Source organism: Cucumis sativus, chromosome 3 (assembly GCF_000004075.3).
Source record: "Cucumis sativus cultivar 9930 chromosome 3, Cucumber_9930_V3, whole genome shotgun sequence".
Classification (NCBI taxonomy): domain Eukaryota; kingdom Viridiplantae; phylum Streptophyta; class Magnoliopsida; order Cucurbitales; family Cucurbitaceae; genus Cucumis; species Cucumis sativus.
The window spans coordinates 31,220,042-31,232,306 of NC_026657.2; the positions used below are offsets into that span (position 1 = coordinate 31,220,042).

The 12,265-nt window shown below is 36.6% G+C and overlaps 2 protein-coding genes across 5 annotated transcripts; one reads left to right on the forward strand and one right to left on the reverse strand.

Moving 5' to 3' along the window:
- The first annotated feature begins 91 nt into the window (after positions 1-91).
- Positions 92-4,625, forward strand: LOC101207222 (mediator of RNA polymerase II transcription subunit 27). 4 transcript variants are annotated; one of them, XR_004215520.1, is made up of 9 exons: positions 92-498; positions 589-754; positions 2,061-2,520; positions 2,987-3,046; positions 3,141-3,209; positions 3,303-3,346; positions 3,489-3,631; positions 4,066-4,304; positions 4,410-4,625. XR_004215520.1 is itself a non-coding variant. In XM_031883260.1 (8 exons), exons 1-7 carry the CDS (start codon positions 216-218, stop codon positions 3,589-3,591), a joined length of 1,185 nt encoding a protein of 394 aa, XP_031739120.1. In that variant the 5' UTR covers positions 92-215; the 3' UTR covers positions 3,592-3,631; positions 4,066-4,625. The 4 variants fall into 4 exon arrangements, 2 of the variants coding, with proteins under 2 accessions (XP_031739120.1, XP_004136512.1); XR_004215519.1 differs by having other exon boundaries at positions 93-498; positions 3,430-3,631; XM_031883260.1 differs by having other exon boundaries at positions 4,066-4,625.
- Positions 4,626-6,836: 2,211 nt separating this feature from the next.
- On the reverse strand, positions 6,837-10,853 carry LOC101207470 (receptor-like kinase TMK3). Its single transcript, XM_004136465.3, has 2 exons — positions 7,951-10,853; positions 6,837-7,805 (listed from the first exon to the last, which is right to left on the reverse strand). Exons 1-2 carry the CDS (start codon positions 10,280-10,282, stop codon positions 7,297-7,299), a joined length of 2,841 nt encoding a protein of 946 aa, XP_004136513.1. The 5' UTR covers positions 10,283-10,853; the 3' UTR covers positions 6,837-7,296.
- Between the last annotated feature and the right edge of the window lie 1,412 nt (positions 10,854-12,265).

A 12,265-nucleotide genomic window follows, 5' to 3' on the forward strand; every position in this document is an offset into this window, starting at 1 on the left:
AGTTAAAAAAGAAAAGAAGTTTTGATAATATTTGGTATAGTATACGAAGTATATGAAGTATTGTTACTATTATCATTATTATTTTAAAATAAGAGAAAAGAAAAGAAAAGAAAAGGGAGAGGTTGGAAATTGAGAAATTAGCGGTCGTCTTGGTCACACCTCCGAAGCCTTTTGGGGAAAGAAATTGGAAGCAGTGAACATCGTCGGAGGGGTAAATGCGACATATTCAGCAGCCATCGCAGGGCCAAACTGCGACGGTCAGCCCTAGCACTCACTCTCCCCCCTCCCCCGACGACGCTCCTCCCAAGCAGGTTGCTCTCGCCATGGACAGACTCGGCCACGCCGCTCGTCTCATCGCCGACATCAGACTCGGCGCTGATCGCCTTCTCGAAGCCCTATGCGTCACTGCTCAGCCTCATCAAAGCTCTAAGCCCCTCCATTTGTTTCAGAAAGAAGACGCTTCCATGCGCCAACACCTCCTCGACCTTCGTGCAGTTGGTACTTTGCACCATTTCCATTTTTTCTTTTCTTTTAGGGTTACGACTAAGGTCGCACTAGATTTTAATTGTTTACTTCTGATTTTGTTAGGAAAGCAGCTTGAAGAGTCTGGCGTTCTCAGTGAATCTCTTCTTTCGAGAAGTAACTCTTGGGGTCTACATATGCCTTTAGTGTGTCCTGATGGCGCTGTGGTTGCTTATGCTTGGAAACGTCAATTGGCTGGCCAGGCTGGTGCATCTGCAGTTGACCGAACAAGGTTAGTTTAGACAGCAAATTAGCTTCCCTGGGACATGAATTTGAAGAACAGCTTGAAATTTGGAAGTTTACTCGACATTTCTTCATATTGCTTAGTGATAATTTGGACTCGATCGGCTACGTGCTCGGATTGATGATATTAATAAATTCCCAAATAATTCGATCAAGTATTTTGCATGTGTAGTATATAAGTGAAGCATCGAAGGTTATAGCTGCTTTGGGGTTTATTAGGAATATTTAGATTGACTAGAGAAGAAGGAATTATCGGTTTTTTGGCCCCCCAATCGTTTGTCTCCTAATTTTTATGCGCCACCCCGCTTTCTCCCCAAAACCCCTTCATTTTCCTCTCTTTGGAAAGCTGGAATTCCAAAGAGTAAAATTTTTTGCCTGACAAAGTTAACACTTCGGATCACGTTCAGACACATTCTTAGTCGCGTCTTGGTTCTTAGTGACACATCTTGTGCAGAGGAGCTCTGGCGGATGTTGATCATTTATTTTGGAGTTGCCAATTTGTGCAATTGATTTGGTGGTATTTTTGGGACTCTTTGAGACTTCTGTCGTTTGTGATAGGGGCATGCAGCGCCATGATGGAAGTGATTGTGTTGTTCCCTCCCTTCAAGAGTATAGGTTCTACAACTCTGTCCCTGAGTTCTAAGGATAAACAAAAAGTTCTTTGGCAACCTTTTCTCCCTAAATCTTGTGAGTACGTTTGGCTTGAAAAAAAAAACAGATCTTTGAGGGTTCGGTCGGTCTTGGCATGTTTTTTGGGAGGATACCCTTGTTTAATACTTGCGATGGCCTCTAAGGCCTTTTGTCATTATCAGTTAGGTGTTATTCTTTTGGATTGGAGACCTTATTATTTATTTCTTTTGAAGGTTGGGCCTGTTCTTGTGTGGGCTGTCTTTATGTATGCCCCTTGTATCTTCCTTTATGTTTCTCAATAAAGCTCTATGTTTTATGACATGAAAAACAAGCAATAACAAGAAGAAGAATCCAAGTTGTAAGATGAATAAATGCCATGTGGAAATGATGTTTCATAGTTAACTGGTTACCATTAGGTTATGGCCTGTGTCAAACAACATATTTTGTTCACCTACAAAGGATTTTAATATTGAACACATCTCTTCTAACACAGAGCGATGAAGTTATTTAATGAATTGACCTTGAATGTGTGTTTGCTTCTACTTTACCGGAGGACAGTTTCAGTTGTTTTCGAAATTTTTAAACAATAGACAAAATCATTTAATTTTTAATCTGACTTCCATAAGTTCAGATGAGTGTTTTACTGATGCTTTGCTTGTTAATAGGTTAGCTTTAAAGGCCTTCACTGACCAAAAAAGACGGTTTTTCCCTCATCTTGAAGATGAAAATGCGTCAAATAATGAGCCTGCTCTGAAGAAGCCTTGTTTTTCTCATGGAGTGACAGATGTCAAACAAAATGAGCTTATTGATTCTAGATCACTCTCGGATATTTTATCCTGTATGGAAAAGGAAGTGCCAGAGCTTAAGATTTTCACTTATGAGCGATTGGACTGGTTAAAACAAGCTTCGGCCCTTCCCTCTCAAGCAAATGAGAATTCAATAGGAGCATTGAAAGAACATAGCTATCATAGTCCTAGGATGAGCCCTGGAGCACTTGGGGCTACTCCTGCAGATAAAGCTGGTGTGATTGAGTTGATCATTCCTTCCGTCTTTAGAGCCGTAGTATCTCTGCATCCAGTTGGTTCTGTTGAACCAGATGCTCTCGCTTTCTTTTCTCCTGATGAGGTACTCTATTTCCCGCATAAGTATTCATTTTCAAAATATTTTACTCATTATTCTGTTGTACAGACAAGAAAATTCTCCAATAAATGGTGTTATTGCCTGATATGAGGGTTTAAAGATATGCAACCACTTGATTTATGAAATAGTTGGCGCACGACATTTATTAAGTTCTATTTATATCATTCACTCACACACACGCACACATATATAATTCAAAACCAAAATTTTTAATACTATTGTATTGTTGATCGTCATTGTATTTTAACAGATCTGAGACTAGACTTGGTGTTTGTTCATTACAAATGCAATTAGACTTTTTAGTTTATTTTTCTAAAATTATTATCTCTGCTTGAAGCCTCCACCTGGTTCCGATTCATTGGTCTTTTTCCCACTGATTTTTATTGTATCTTACTTGAGTACTTAAGTTGGTAATGTTGCAGTTTATTTAGAACTTTTTGTGTTTTAACAGAGAGGCAGCCATGTACATGCCAGGGGTTTTTCAAATTATCATTTGTTCAGACATGTTACGGTACCAATCACTTTGCTCATAATGTTCACTTTCATTCACATTTATGAAGGTTGCCTTCTCTCAGAGATGATAATTTCGTTTTATCTTGATGCAGGAGCATGCTGCCACAGTGCTGCAGTATTTTCTTGGAAATCAACCAAAAGCAGCTCTTTATCCTCTATTGGTGAAACATCACTCATTGAATTTGTACCTTGAGATATTCTTTCTCCTTTTCATTTAAAACCCTCGTCAATTAATTTTTGGTACTTTCTTGTAGCTTTGGATCTGCAGCTACCAAAATTTATTTTCAAAAGCTTGTAGGTGGGTTTAAGAGTTTTTAGTGCTTCCATATTTGGTTTTGTATGGATTTGACACTTACCATCATGTGTTATCTGATCTTGCAGTAAATGTGGACGGCGTTTATCAGTAAACAAACAATCTGATTTATTGTTACCTCCTGCAGTTCGGCCGTACAAACAGTTTTGTGCATCAAAAAACTCATCAGTTGTGCCCATAACCTCATTGAAAGACCAGAAGCTGGATTCTGTTCAAGCTTTCCACATTGATTGTTTCTCAGAAGAAATATAGTCACACTTAGCGGTTCAGGTACAGTTAGAATAAACCACACTATTGTCAATTGCTTGACCATTTTTAAGCATGTAACTGATCGTGGATTTCTTTTATCTGGTAATAGTGGCAGTATGCACCAGTTCCTACTAATTAACGATTTCCTAACATTAAAATCTACTAAGCTCACTCTTTCATGGCCCATAATACAACTTTTAGTCTATGTTCGGCTGTTACTGAATAGATATGGAACATTGCAAGGGGGCTCATCCCAGACTCTTCTGCTCTGTTGGAATGCTTTAAATTTATCATCTCACGCTCCTAATAACCAAGCATGGAGTGTCATATATTACTTTTTTTTTTTTTTTTTATTGATTCTGCTTCCGTATTAGCATGTTCCTTGTCTTTCACCTGCACTGAACCTTGTTTTTCTCAACTTCACTCGTCTAATTGTTGGTTATAATTCGCTTCAGGGCCTCATGGACTCTGATTCAAATGATATACGGCAATATCCTCAGAATCAGAGGATGGCCCAGGCTGCTATGCTATCTTGTGCTGCTTTTGGTGATTGCAATTACATGCACGGAATGATATTCACATTCAGATTACACATAGGAGCTAATCTAATCGTGATTTCGAAAATGACCATCTGTTACTGATGCGGTTATTTTTGTTGTCTCAAGTCGCTTGCCATCATCAAGCCAGGCTAAAGGTACACTCATTTGCTTTTGATATGAGCAATTGCTATTTTTTGTCAATCTGCTCAGAAAGGTAACTTTGGATTTTGGAATTATTGGTATCTTTCTTTCCACTTCAGATTCAAGTGAAGGAAGTTAGGGTTTCATTAGTATGAGCGTGCATATGTACAATACTCTAAAGTTTGGATCAGCAGAAGAGCGAAAAACTTTAGTAAACATTTGAACCTCAAGAGTCAATAGTTATGAAAACATTTTGTTGGTGTTATTAATTACTCTTGAAAGTTGAATATACTATGTAATATCTTATGAAAAACTAATTGGTTATGGTTTTGACATATATTTGAGTACAACAAGAACTAAACCAAAAACATCCTATAAAACTGGAATATATATTATATATACATCTGTGTGCGGGGTAAATGTATATTTGCTTAATTCAACCTTAACACAACAAAAATACTCTTAACAAAACAAATGAAATTTGATTTCCAATTTTCATATTTGATTAAGATTTAATAATTCATTTCCTTTCTTCCCTTCTTTTCCTATTCGAATCTCTACAAGATTCGTTTTTACTAATTTAGCTTCTAACATGAGCGTAAAGGACACGATAATTTAATTATTTTCGCCACGTGTTGCAAAGTCATTATGCCACCTTTTATTATATTTTAAGAAAATAACTCTATTCTAATTTTTTAAAAAAATGTTACGTCTCTGTATTGTTTCATTCAATACAAATTCTTTTTAACGTTTTTCATTTCGTAAATAGTCATATCAATTTTCTACTTTTTGTTGTGTGTTAATTAATTCATTCTAACATTATTTTTCCAATCAATCATACACCTAACAGAGTCCTAATTAATTATATGTTGTATGTAACTCTATTTTCTTCTGTGATACCATCAATTCTACAATCAGTTTTAAATGTGTTATTGATTCAATATATAATCGGTTCCCCTAATTTTAGATGTGACGGATGTAATATTGCAAGTGAATATAGTTTGAATAACGAACCAAACATATACATATATCAATCTATGCCTTTTCTTTACCAAATGCATAGAATTATATATAGAGAAAGAATGCAAGATGTGTTCCATATGAATTTACACGTATTAATTCTTATATATACATTAAAGAAAGCTAACTAGATTCACACAAATTATTGAAAGTGACCATCAAAATATAAGGCATACGGTACAAAATATTTGAGAGGAACGAGGATAATTGATAGGGAGTATGATTCCATTTATGTTTGAGAATTGGTTTTGAGTGAGAGAGCAATAAGCCAAATGTCAAATGACCATTGTGTCCACTTCTTTTAATTTTTGTATGGCTATTAAGGATGCCCCTCTCAATAGGGGATGTCGTTTCAATTTTCATGAATCACAAATATCTCTTATGCTTTACCCAATTTGTTGAATAATTCACTACCAATATGCCCTATGTGGCTCATAATTTATAGCATTTTCAATCCTAATCTCAACAACCCATCTTCCATTTTCTAGGGTCAGTTGTCCAAAAGATTAATGGAAAAGATTATCGGATTTCCATCTTTCGAAATTTGTCTCATTTGTACCGAAAAAGAAAAAAAAAATTAATGCTTTGATTGATTTTAAAAACTATGAATCTAGTGATTTATTATAACCTTGCACCTTTATGATAGAAGGTAATGTCAGTTAAGCTTGCTTTGGTTTTATGTGGTCTCTATTTTTTAAAAAGTAATTACGAATATTTGAAAATATGCTTTTAATTTGCTGATTGTAGTCCTCTTCGATTCTTGCATGTTTTACACTTTTGGTTCTAATAAAAAAAAAAAAACTGAAAAACCAAGTGTTATTAACATTGAAATATGAAAGGGAAAAAAAAAAATCAAAGGTCTAAGGTCTGTTTTCAAATTTTGATTTTTAGAAAATTCACATTTTTTGACCTTACATTTGAAGAAAAAATTTATGATGAAAATAAAATTTGAAGAGAAAAATAGAGAGCTAAGGACTTGCTAGTGTTAGAGACAACACAAGACGGTAAAAATCTTCAAAAGAAAAGGAAAAGGTAGTGAAACTTAAAAATATAATTGAAGAGAAAAGAACAATTTTTAGAGAATAAATTTAGAAAAAAGAAATGAGTGAGAAAAAAGCATTAAATTCTAAATACTGAAGACTTGAATGGTTGAACCTAACATTTGGCCCTCTAGTAGTAGAACCTGATAATATGAGCAGAAATATGATATGTTTGGTCATGGGTGTTAGTTGGTGAATTGTTGATAGGTACACCACATCATAATTTCAAAAAGCATGATTAAAATTCTAGGACAGCAGTTAAAAGGTAGAATTTAATGAATGATGATAGACTAATAGAAAAGAGAAAGTTGAAAGAACAAACAAAACAAAATACATTTTCTGAGAATATAAATCAAAATTTTGAGGTCAATGATCAAACTAACTAACTAGAATATATAGAAGTTGAAGGGCAAAAGGAACCTAACATGTTTTCATCTCCTTGTAGTGTAGCTCCTAGAATTGTGTTTCTGAGTTCCTCGCTGCAGCTCCACAAACCAATATAACTTGTTTTTTTCTTTCAAAACAATTCTGTCTTTTGAACAAAACTTTTCCCTCTTCCCTCTTCCCTCTTCCCTCCTCCTTCTCAATCCAAGAAACAAACAGAAATGGAAATTCATTTTTTTGAACTCAAGATGCAAGAAGTGAAACAACAGAACATTGCATCTTGCAAGTCTGATTCACAAGGAATTTACAAGCACAAGAAAAGAAAAATGTAACTATCCAGTTTGAAGGACCATTGATATCTATCTACATTCACGTAAAAAAATAAAGACAAAAAAGGCCATAACCTACAATTGAGATTTTTCTAGCATCAGAAACCTTCAAATTTGATCCCACGGTAAAAGCAGAAAAGCACTGTGACATATTCAACATTGTATTGAAACAGATCGAACACACAACCGTCCACCTATTAGAGGGGAAAGAGAAGAGCATCCAGGTACCTTGTTCAACGACCATCGACCGAAGTGAACGAATCTGCAAACCCAGTTGGCCTTGATGGTATGCTGCCCTTACTATCTTGCAGATCCACGTAACTGAAATCGCTCCCTTCAGATTCTTGCCATCCCTTCACCATTTGGTTAAGGGGAAGGCTATAGTCAATTCCAGAGTACTCCTCTGTGTCGTCGTCAATTGGCTTCCATTTCTCGACAAGTGGAGCAAGGACATTTACAGCATGACCCATATCAGGTCGTTGGGTAGGCTCTCTTGCAGTGCAATGCCCAGCTAATTCAGCAATTATACAAATGCTTTCAGATATATCTTCTTTACAACCCAAGCTTGGATCCACAGCAGCCATCAGCTTCTCCTTGTCAGATTTTATATGCCAGAACCACGCAGCTAGATATTGACTTTCTTCAGATCTATCTTCGTCGAGAGCCATTAGTCCAGTCAATAGCTCCATTAGCACAACACCAAAACTAAACACGTCGGCTTTGGTAGTAATTTTACCTGTCACTGTATCAATGAAACCATGAAAGTAGAAGTTAGATAGGGAACTAACATAAAAATTGAGAAAGAATGAGTTACTTCATACAAATTTCATCCCAAATTGATTTTGATTTTGATTTTGGATTTCATCCATAAAAGTTTAAGAGCGTACCAGCATATTCTGGTGCCAAGTAACCAAATGTCCCAGCAAGCCTGGTTACTACAGATCTTTCACCATCAGGGGCTAGTTTAACCAATCCAAAATCAGAAATTTTTGCTCTAAAATCATCACCAAGTAAGATATTTGACGATTTGAGATCTCGGTGGATGAAGCTCTGATGGGCTAAACTATGAAGATACTCCATCCCTCGAGCAACATCCAAGGCAATGTTTAACCTCCTCTTCCAAGAAAGAGGCTCGAGCTTAAAGCTTTCCCAATGAAAAAGATGCCTGCTGAGAGCCCCTTCAGGCATATACTCGTACACGAGTAGTCTCTCATTTCCTGCAACTGAATATCCCAACAGCGACACCAAATGACGATGCCGTACCTTTGAAAGAACTGCAATTTCAGATTGGAACTCATCCAATGCTTTGCTGCTAATTACACCTGACTCCATCCTTTTGACTGCTATTTTTGTTCCATCATCCAATTCTCCCCTATAAACTACTCCGAATCCACCACGACCAAGCTCATTCTCTGAAGAAAAATTATTTGTCACGTTTCGTAGAACTTGTACAGATATGACTAGATTTCCAGTTTCAATGACATGAGAATCACCAAATCCACTGTAGTTTCTGCTTCCAGAACCACTTCCGGAGGCGGTAGATGTACTATTATTTGTGTTATTTGCAACAACAATCTTAACCAAATTGTTGGGATCAGATGGATCTCTAGGATGAACCACCAGAGAACTTGGAGCCTGGCCATTGCGTTTCCTCTTCTTACAGAAATATATAGACAGAGGAATAGCAACAAAAGCAACAACTACCACACTTACAACAGGAACTACAGTAGAAACTATTATAGATGCCTTGGAACGAGAAGATGTTTGTCTCACCCCATTTCCAGAATTAGAACTCGGTTCTGTCGCTGGAGGAGACCGGCTATCAGAAGGAGATGGACCTCCAATTTCCGACGATGGGGATTGCTTACCATCTAACAAAGGGTTGCCACCAGTAGAGAGCTTCACAGTGCTACTGAATCGTGGTACAGGAGGGGAGATGTTATTCCCACTTAAATCCAACAATGTAAGAGACTTTAAACCAGTCCAATTTGATGGAATCGTACCACTCAAATTGTTGTTCTGAAGTCGAACCTCAGCAAGCGAAATTAAATTTGCAAGTGAAGGACTCAAGGTCCCATTCAAATTGAACTTAGGTAAGTTAATGACAGAAACATCTCCAGATCTGCAGTTCAATCCCAGCCATGGGCCTTCACATGGATCATTCCCAGTCCAAGCAGAGACGAGCCTTAAAGGGTAACCCATGGCACCGAGAAATTCGATCAGTGCCATGACTTGAGGGGCACAAGCAACCCCTTCCTCAGTTTGACACAACTGGTTTGAAGAATAACTCACTTTTGATGCTTTAAACTTTGGGATTGGACCCATGAAATTGTTATTGTTCAAATCTAAATTCTTTAAACTCATATCACCTAAACTCTTTGGAATCAAACCAACAAATTCATTACCATTCAGATTCAGATCCTGCAAAAGACTCAAATCCCCAATGTTATCAGGAATAGTCCCTGAGAAATGATTCCCATGGAGCCATAAACTATTCAACGAGGTCATTGTCGTCACCACATCAATAGAACCACTCATTCCATCTCCTACTTGATTGTTCAACCAAAACCTTGTCAATACCATATCCTTGAAACTAGCCGGAATTCCACCGGTGAGTCTATTGCCAGACAGCGATAACACAGATAAAGAGGACATAGACCCAAGAAAATCCGGCAAGGGACCAACCAAATTACAACTCATACAAGTAAGATTCGTCAACTGAACTGAATTGCTCAACGCCGGTGGAAACATCCACCCAGAACTACCATTTAAATTATTCCCATCGAGAGCAAGAACTTCTAAATTATCAAGGCCAGTGAAAAAGTCAGCCGGAATCGAAGTGAAATTGTTGTAATTAAGGAACGCGTACTGGAGATTCTTCAGACCATTGAACGATGGCAAGGGACCGGAAAATTGGTTCTTCTGAAGACCGATGTTCGAAAGCATAGAAAGCTGATTGAAATTCTGCGGCAAAGGGCCCTTCAATCCAAAACCTTGAACCTGAATTTGGGCAACCCTCGAACCATCGCAGAAGACAGACGGCCATTTGTTTCCACATGGGTCGTTATCTTTGGAGGGCCATTTCAAGAGCTCTGGATTTTCCAACCCTTTTCTAAAGTCATTGAGAATAGCAAGATCATTGGGGTCGGTAGCGCAAAACCCCACAGAAACCACAGCAAGCAGAAGTGCTAGAGCAAGCTCTGTTTTAAGGTCTCCCATGGCAGATCTATGAAGTAATACCAAGCTCCCAAAAGGACCATCTAGAGCCGAAATGCTTGCCAAGAACAACCTTCACAACGCCATTGCTATAGGTTTCTTACAACACCGACGTGAAATCCGGCACTGTAGAGCAAGAGAATCGCGGAATTCGGGTTAACAAACAACCCCAATCCAAAGAACTCCCCGACCAAGTGAAAAGCAAAATGTTGAATTAACAGTTCCAAAAAACGAACAGCTAAATCGGTCTGTCTTATAAACCGAATAACGGTGAAGAAATCAAACTTCGGCTGAAGTTGAGAGCGAGAAAGGCGGATCCGTAACGACAAAACTTTCAAGAAAAGATGGAAATGTGGGAAATTCAGATCCGGAACTGAAGAAAACAAAAGAACAGAGAGAAAAGAGAGGCCCCAAGAGAGAAATTATTGGAGAGTGTGTCCCTTGTGAGGGAATTTATGCTATCATCGCGTTAATGGTTTCTGGAAGTGGGGAATGCCACGCGCCTTCTTCTTCTTCTTCTTCTTCTTCTTCTTCTTCCTTTTTTTTCTATTTTCTTATTCTTCGTCTTCTTCTCTTTCCATTTGTCGTTCTTGACGTCATTTTGTATAAACGGAAGGGTATTTTTGTCTTTCCATTATTTGCCGGTAATCCGGCGCCATCCATCGAATATGACGAACACAAACGGAACTTTTCGACGGAAAGTTTATAAACAAAACGTGTCTATTTAAAACTTTCCATATCATTACATTTTTTTTTCTTTTCTATAACATTTCCCCTTTTTTTAATTAACATATAACTAAAATCATTTTGATATGGCATAGAAACAATAACGTATTTAATTGCAAATTTCGACTCATTATCATATTTGATTTTTTTTTTTTAATAAATTACAAGTTTCGTTAGGAGAGATTTGAAACTTCACAATTTAATTTAGATTATTTTATTAATAGTTTGAAATTATAAATGAGAATAAAATTCAAACAAAACATTTATGAGTACTAAAACATAATATTTATGATTAAAGATAATGAAAAGTGTGACTTAACTAGATTTTTTTTCTTTCTTAAATAGAGTGACTTAACTATATAATAAATCTTACCATTGACTAAAATATGAAGGCCACCTAACCTATCACTAACCTATCACTAAACTATAAAACTAAAAATAATGTTGGAGTACTTAAACATATTGAAGCAGTCCGATTAACATTGATATTTATATTTCACTGTGTATGTATTATGTATGGATGTGTACCCTTGTTAGCAAGTTTCTTTTATGATATGAAAATATCCAAGGGACAAGAGAAAAAAGAGAAAAAAAATGACACTTTTTAGGATCTCAAAAGAATTGTTCTCATCTTTTGATGAGAGACCAATATACTTTTCCTTTTAAAGAAATGAAAAAAGAAATCCTCTTTTTGAAATTTCCGGGACAAGGAGTCTGTAGAATTGACCGCATGGGATAACCACCACCTTTAAAATAAAATAATGGAAAGAAAAATGATATTGCACTTGGTGGCATTTACGTAAATTCATCTCGGTAAGCAAAGACGTGACTACGACTTACGAGAAAATCACGGGACCGTCACCACGTCACTCCGGCCACCGGCGGCTCTTTTTCTTACATTGTTTACCCCATTTTCCTTTTTCATTTGCCCATAACCCCCTCTTCTTTTGACTTTTTTTTTTTTTTTTTTTTTTATATTAAATTCCAATTTCAACCATTCCATAACATTCTATGTATGGACTAAATCTTATCATTTCTTCCTAGTTTAAAAGGGATCAAATTTGACGTCAAATTACGTTTTTAATCTAATATAAATGGAATTGATTCAAATAGGTAGATGATCTCTTATACACGATAATAGAGATGTATTAAATGTAAAATCTTAGAAATATATAATGAACAATTTTAATACAATAATTTGCAATCTACAATTTTATTTAAAAATCAGAGTCTAAGGCTACGCACTGCCCATTTCATTCG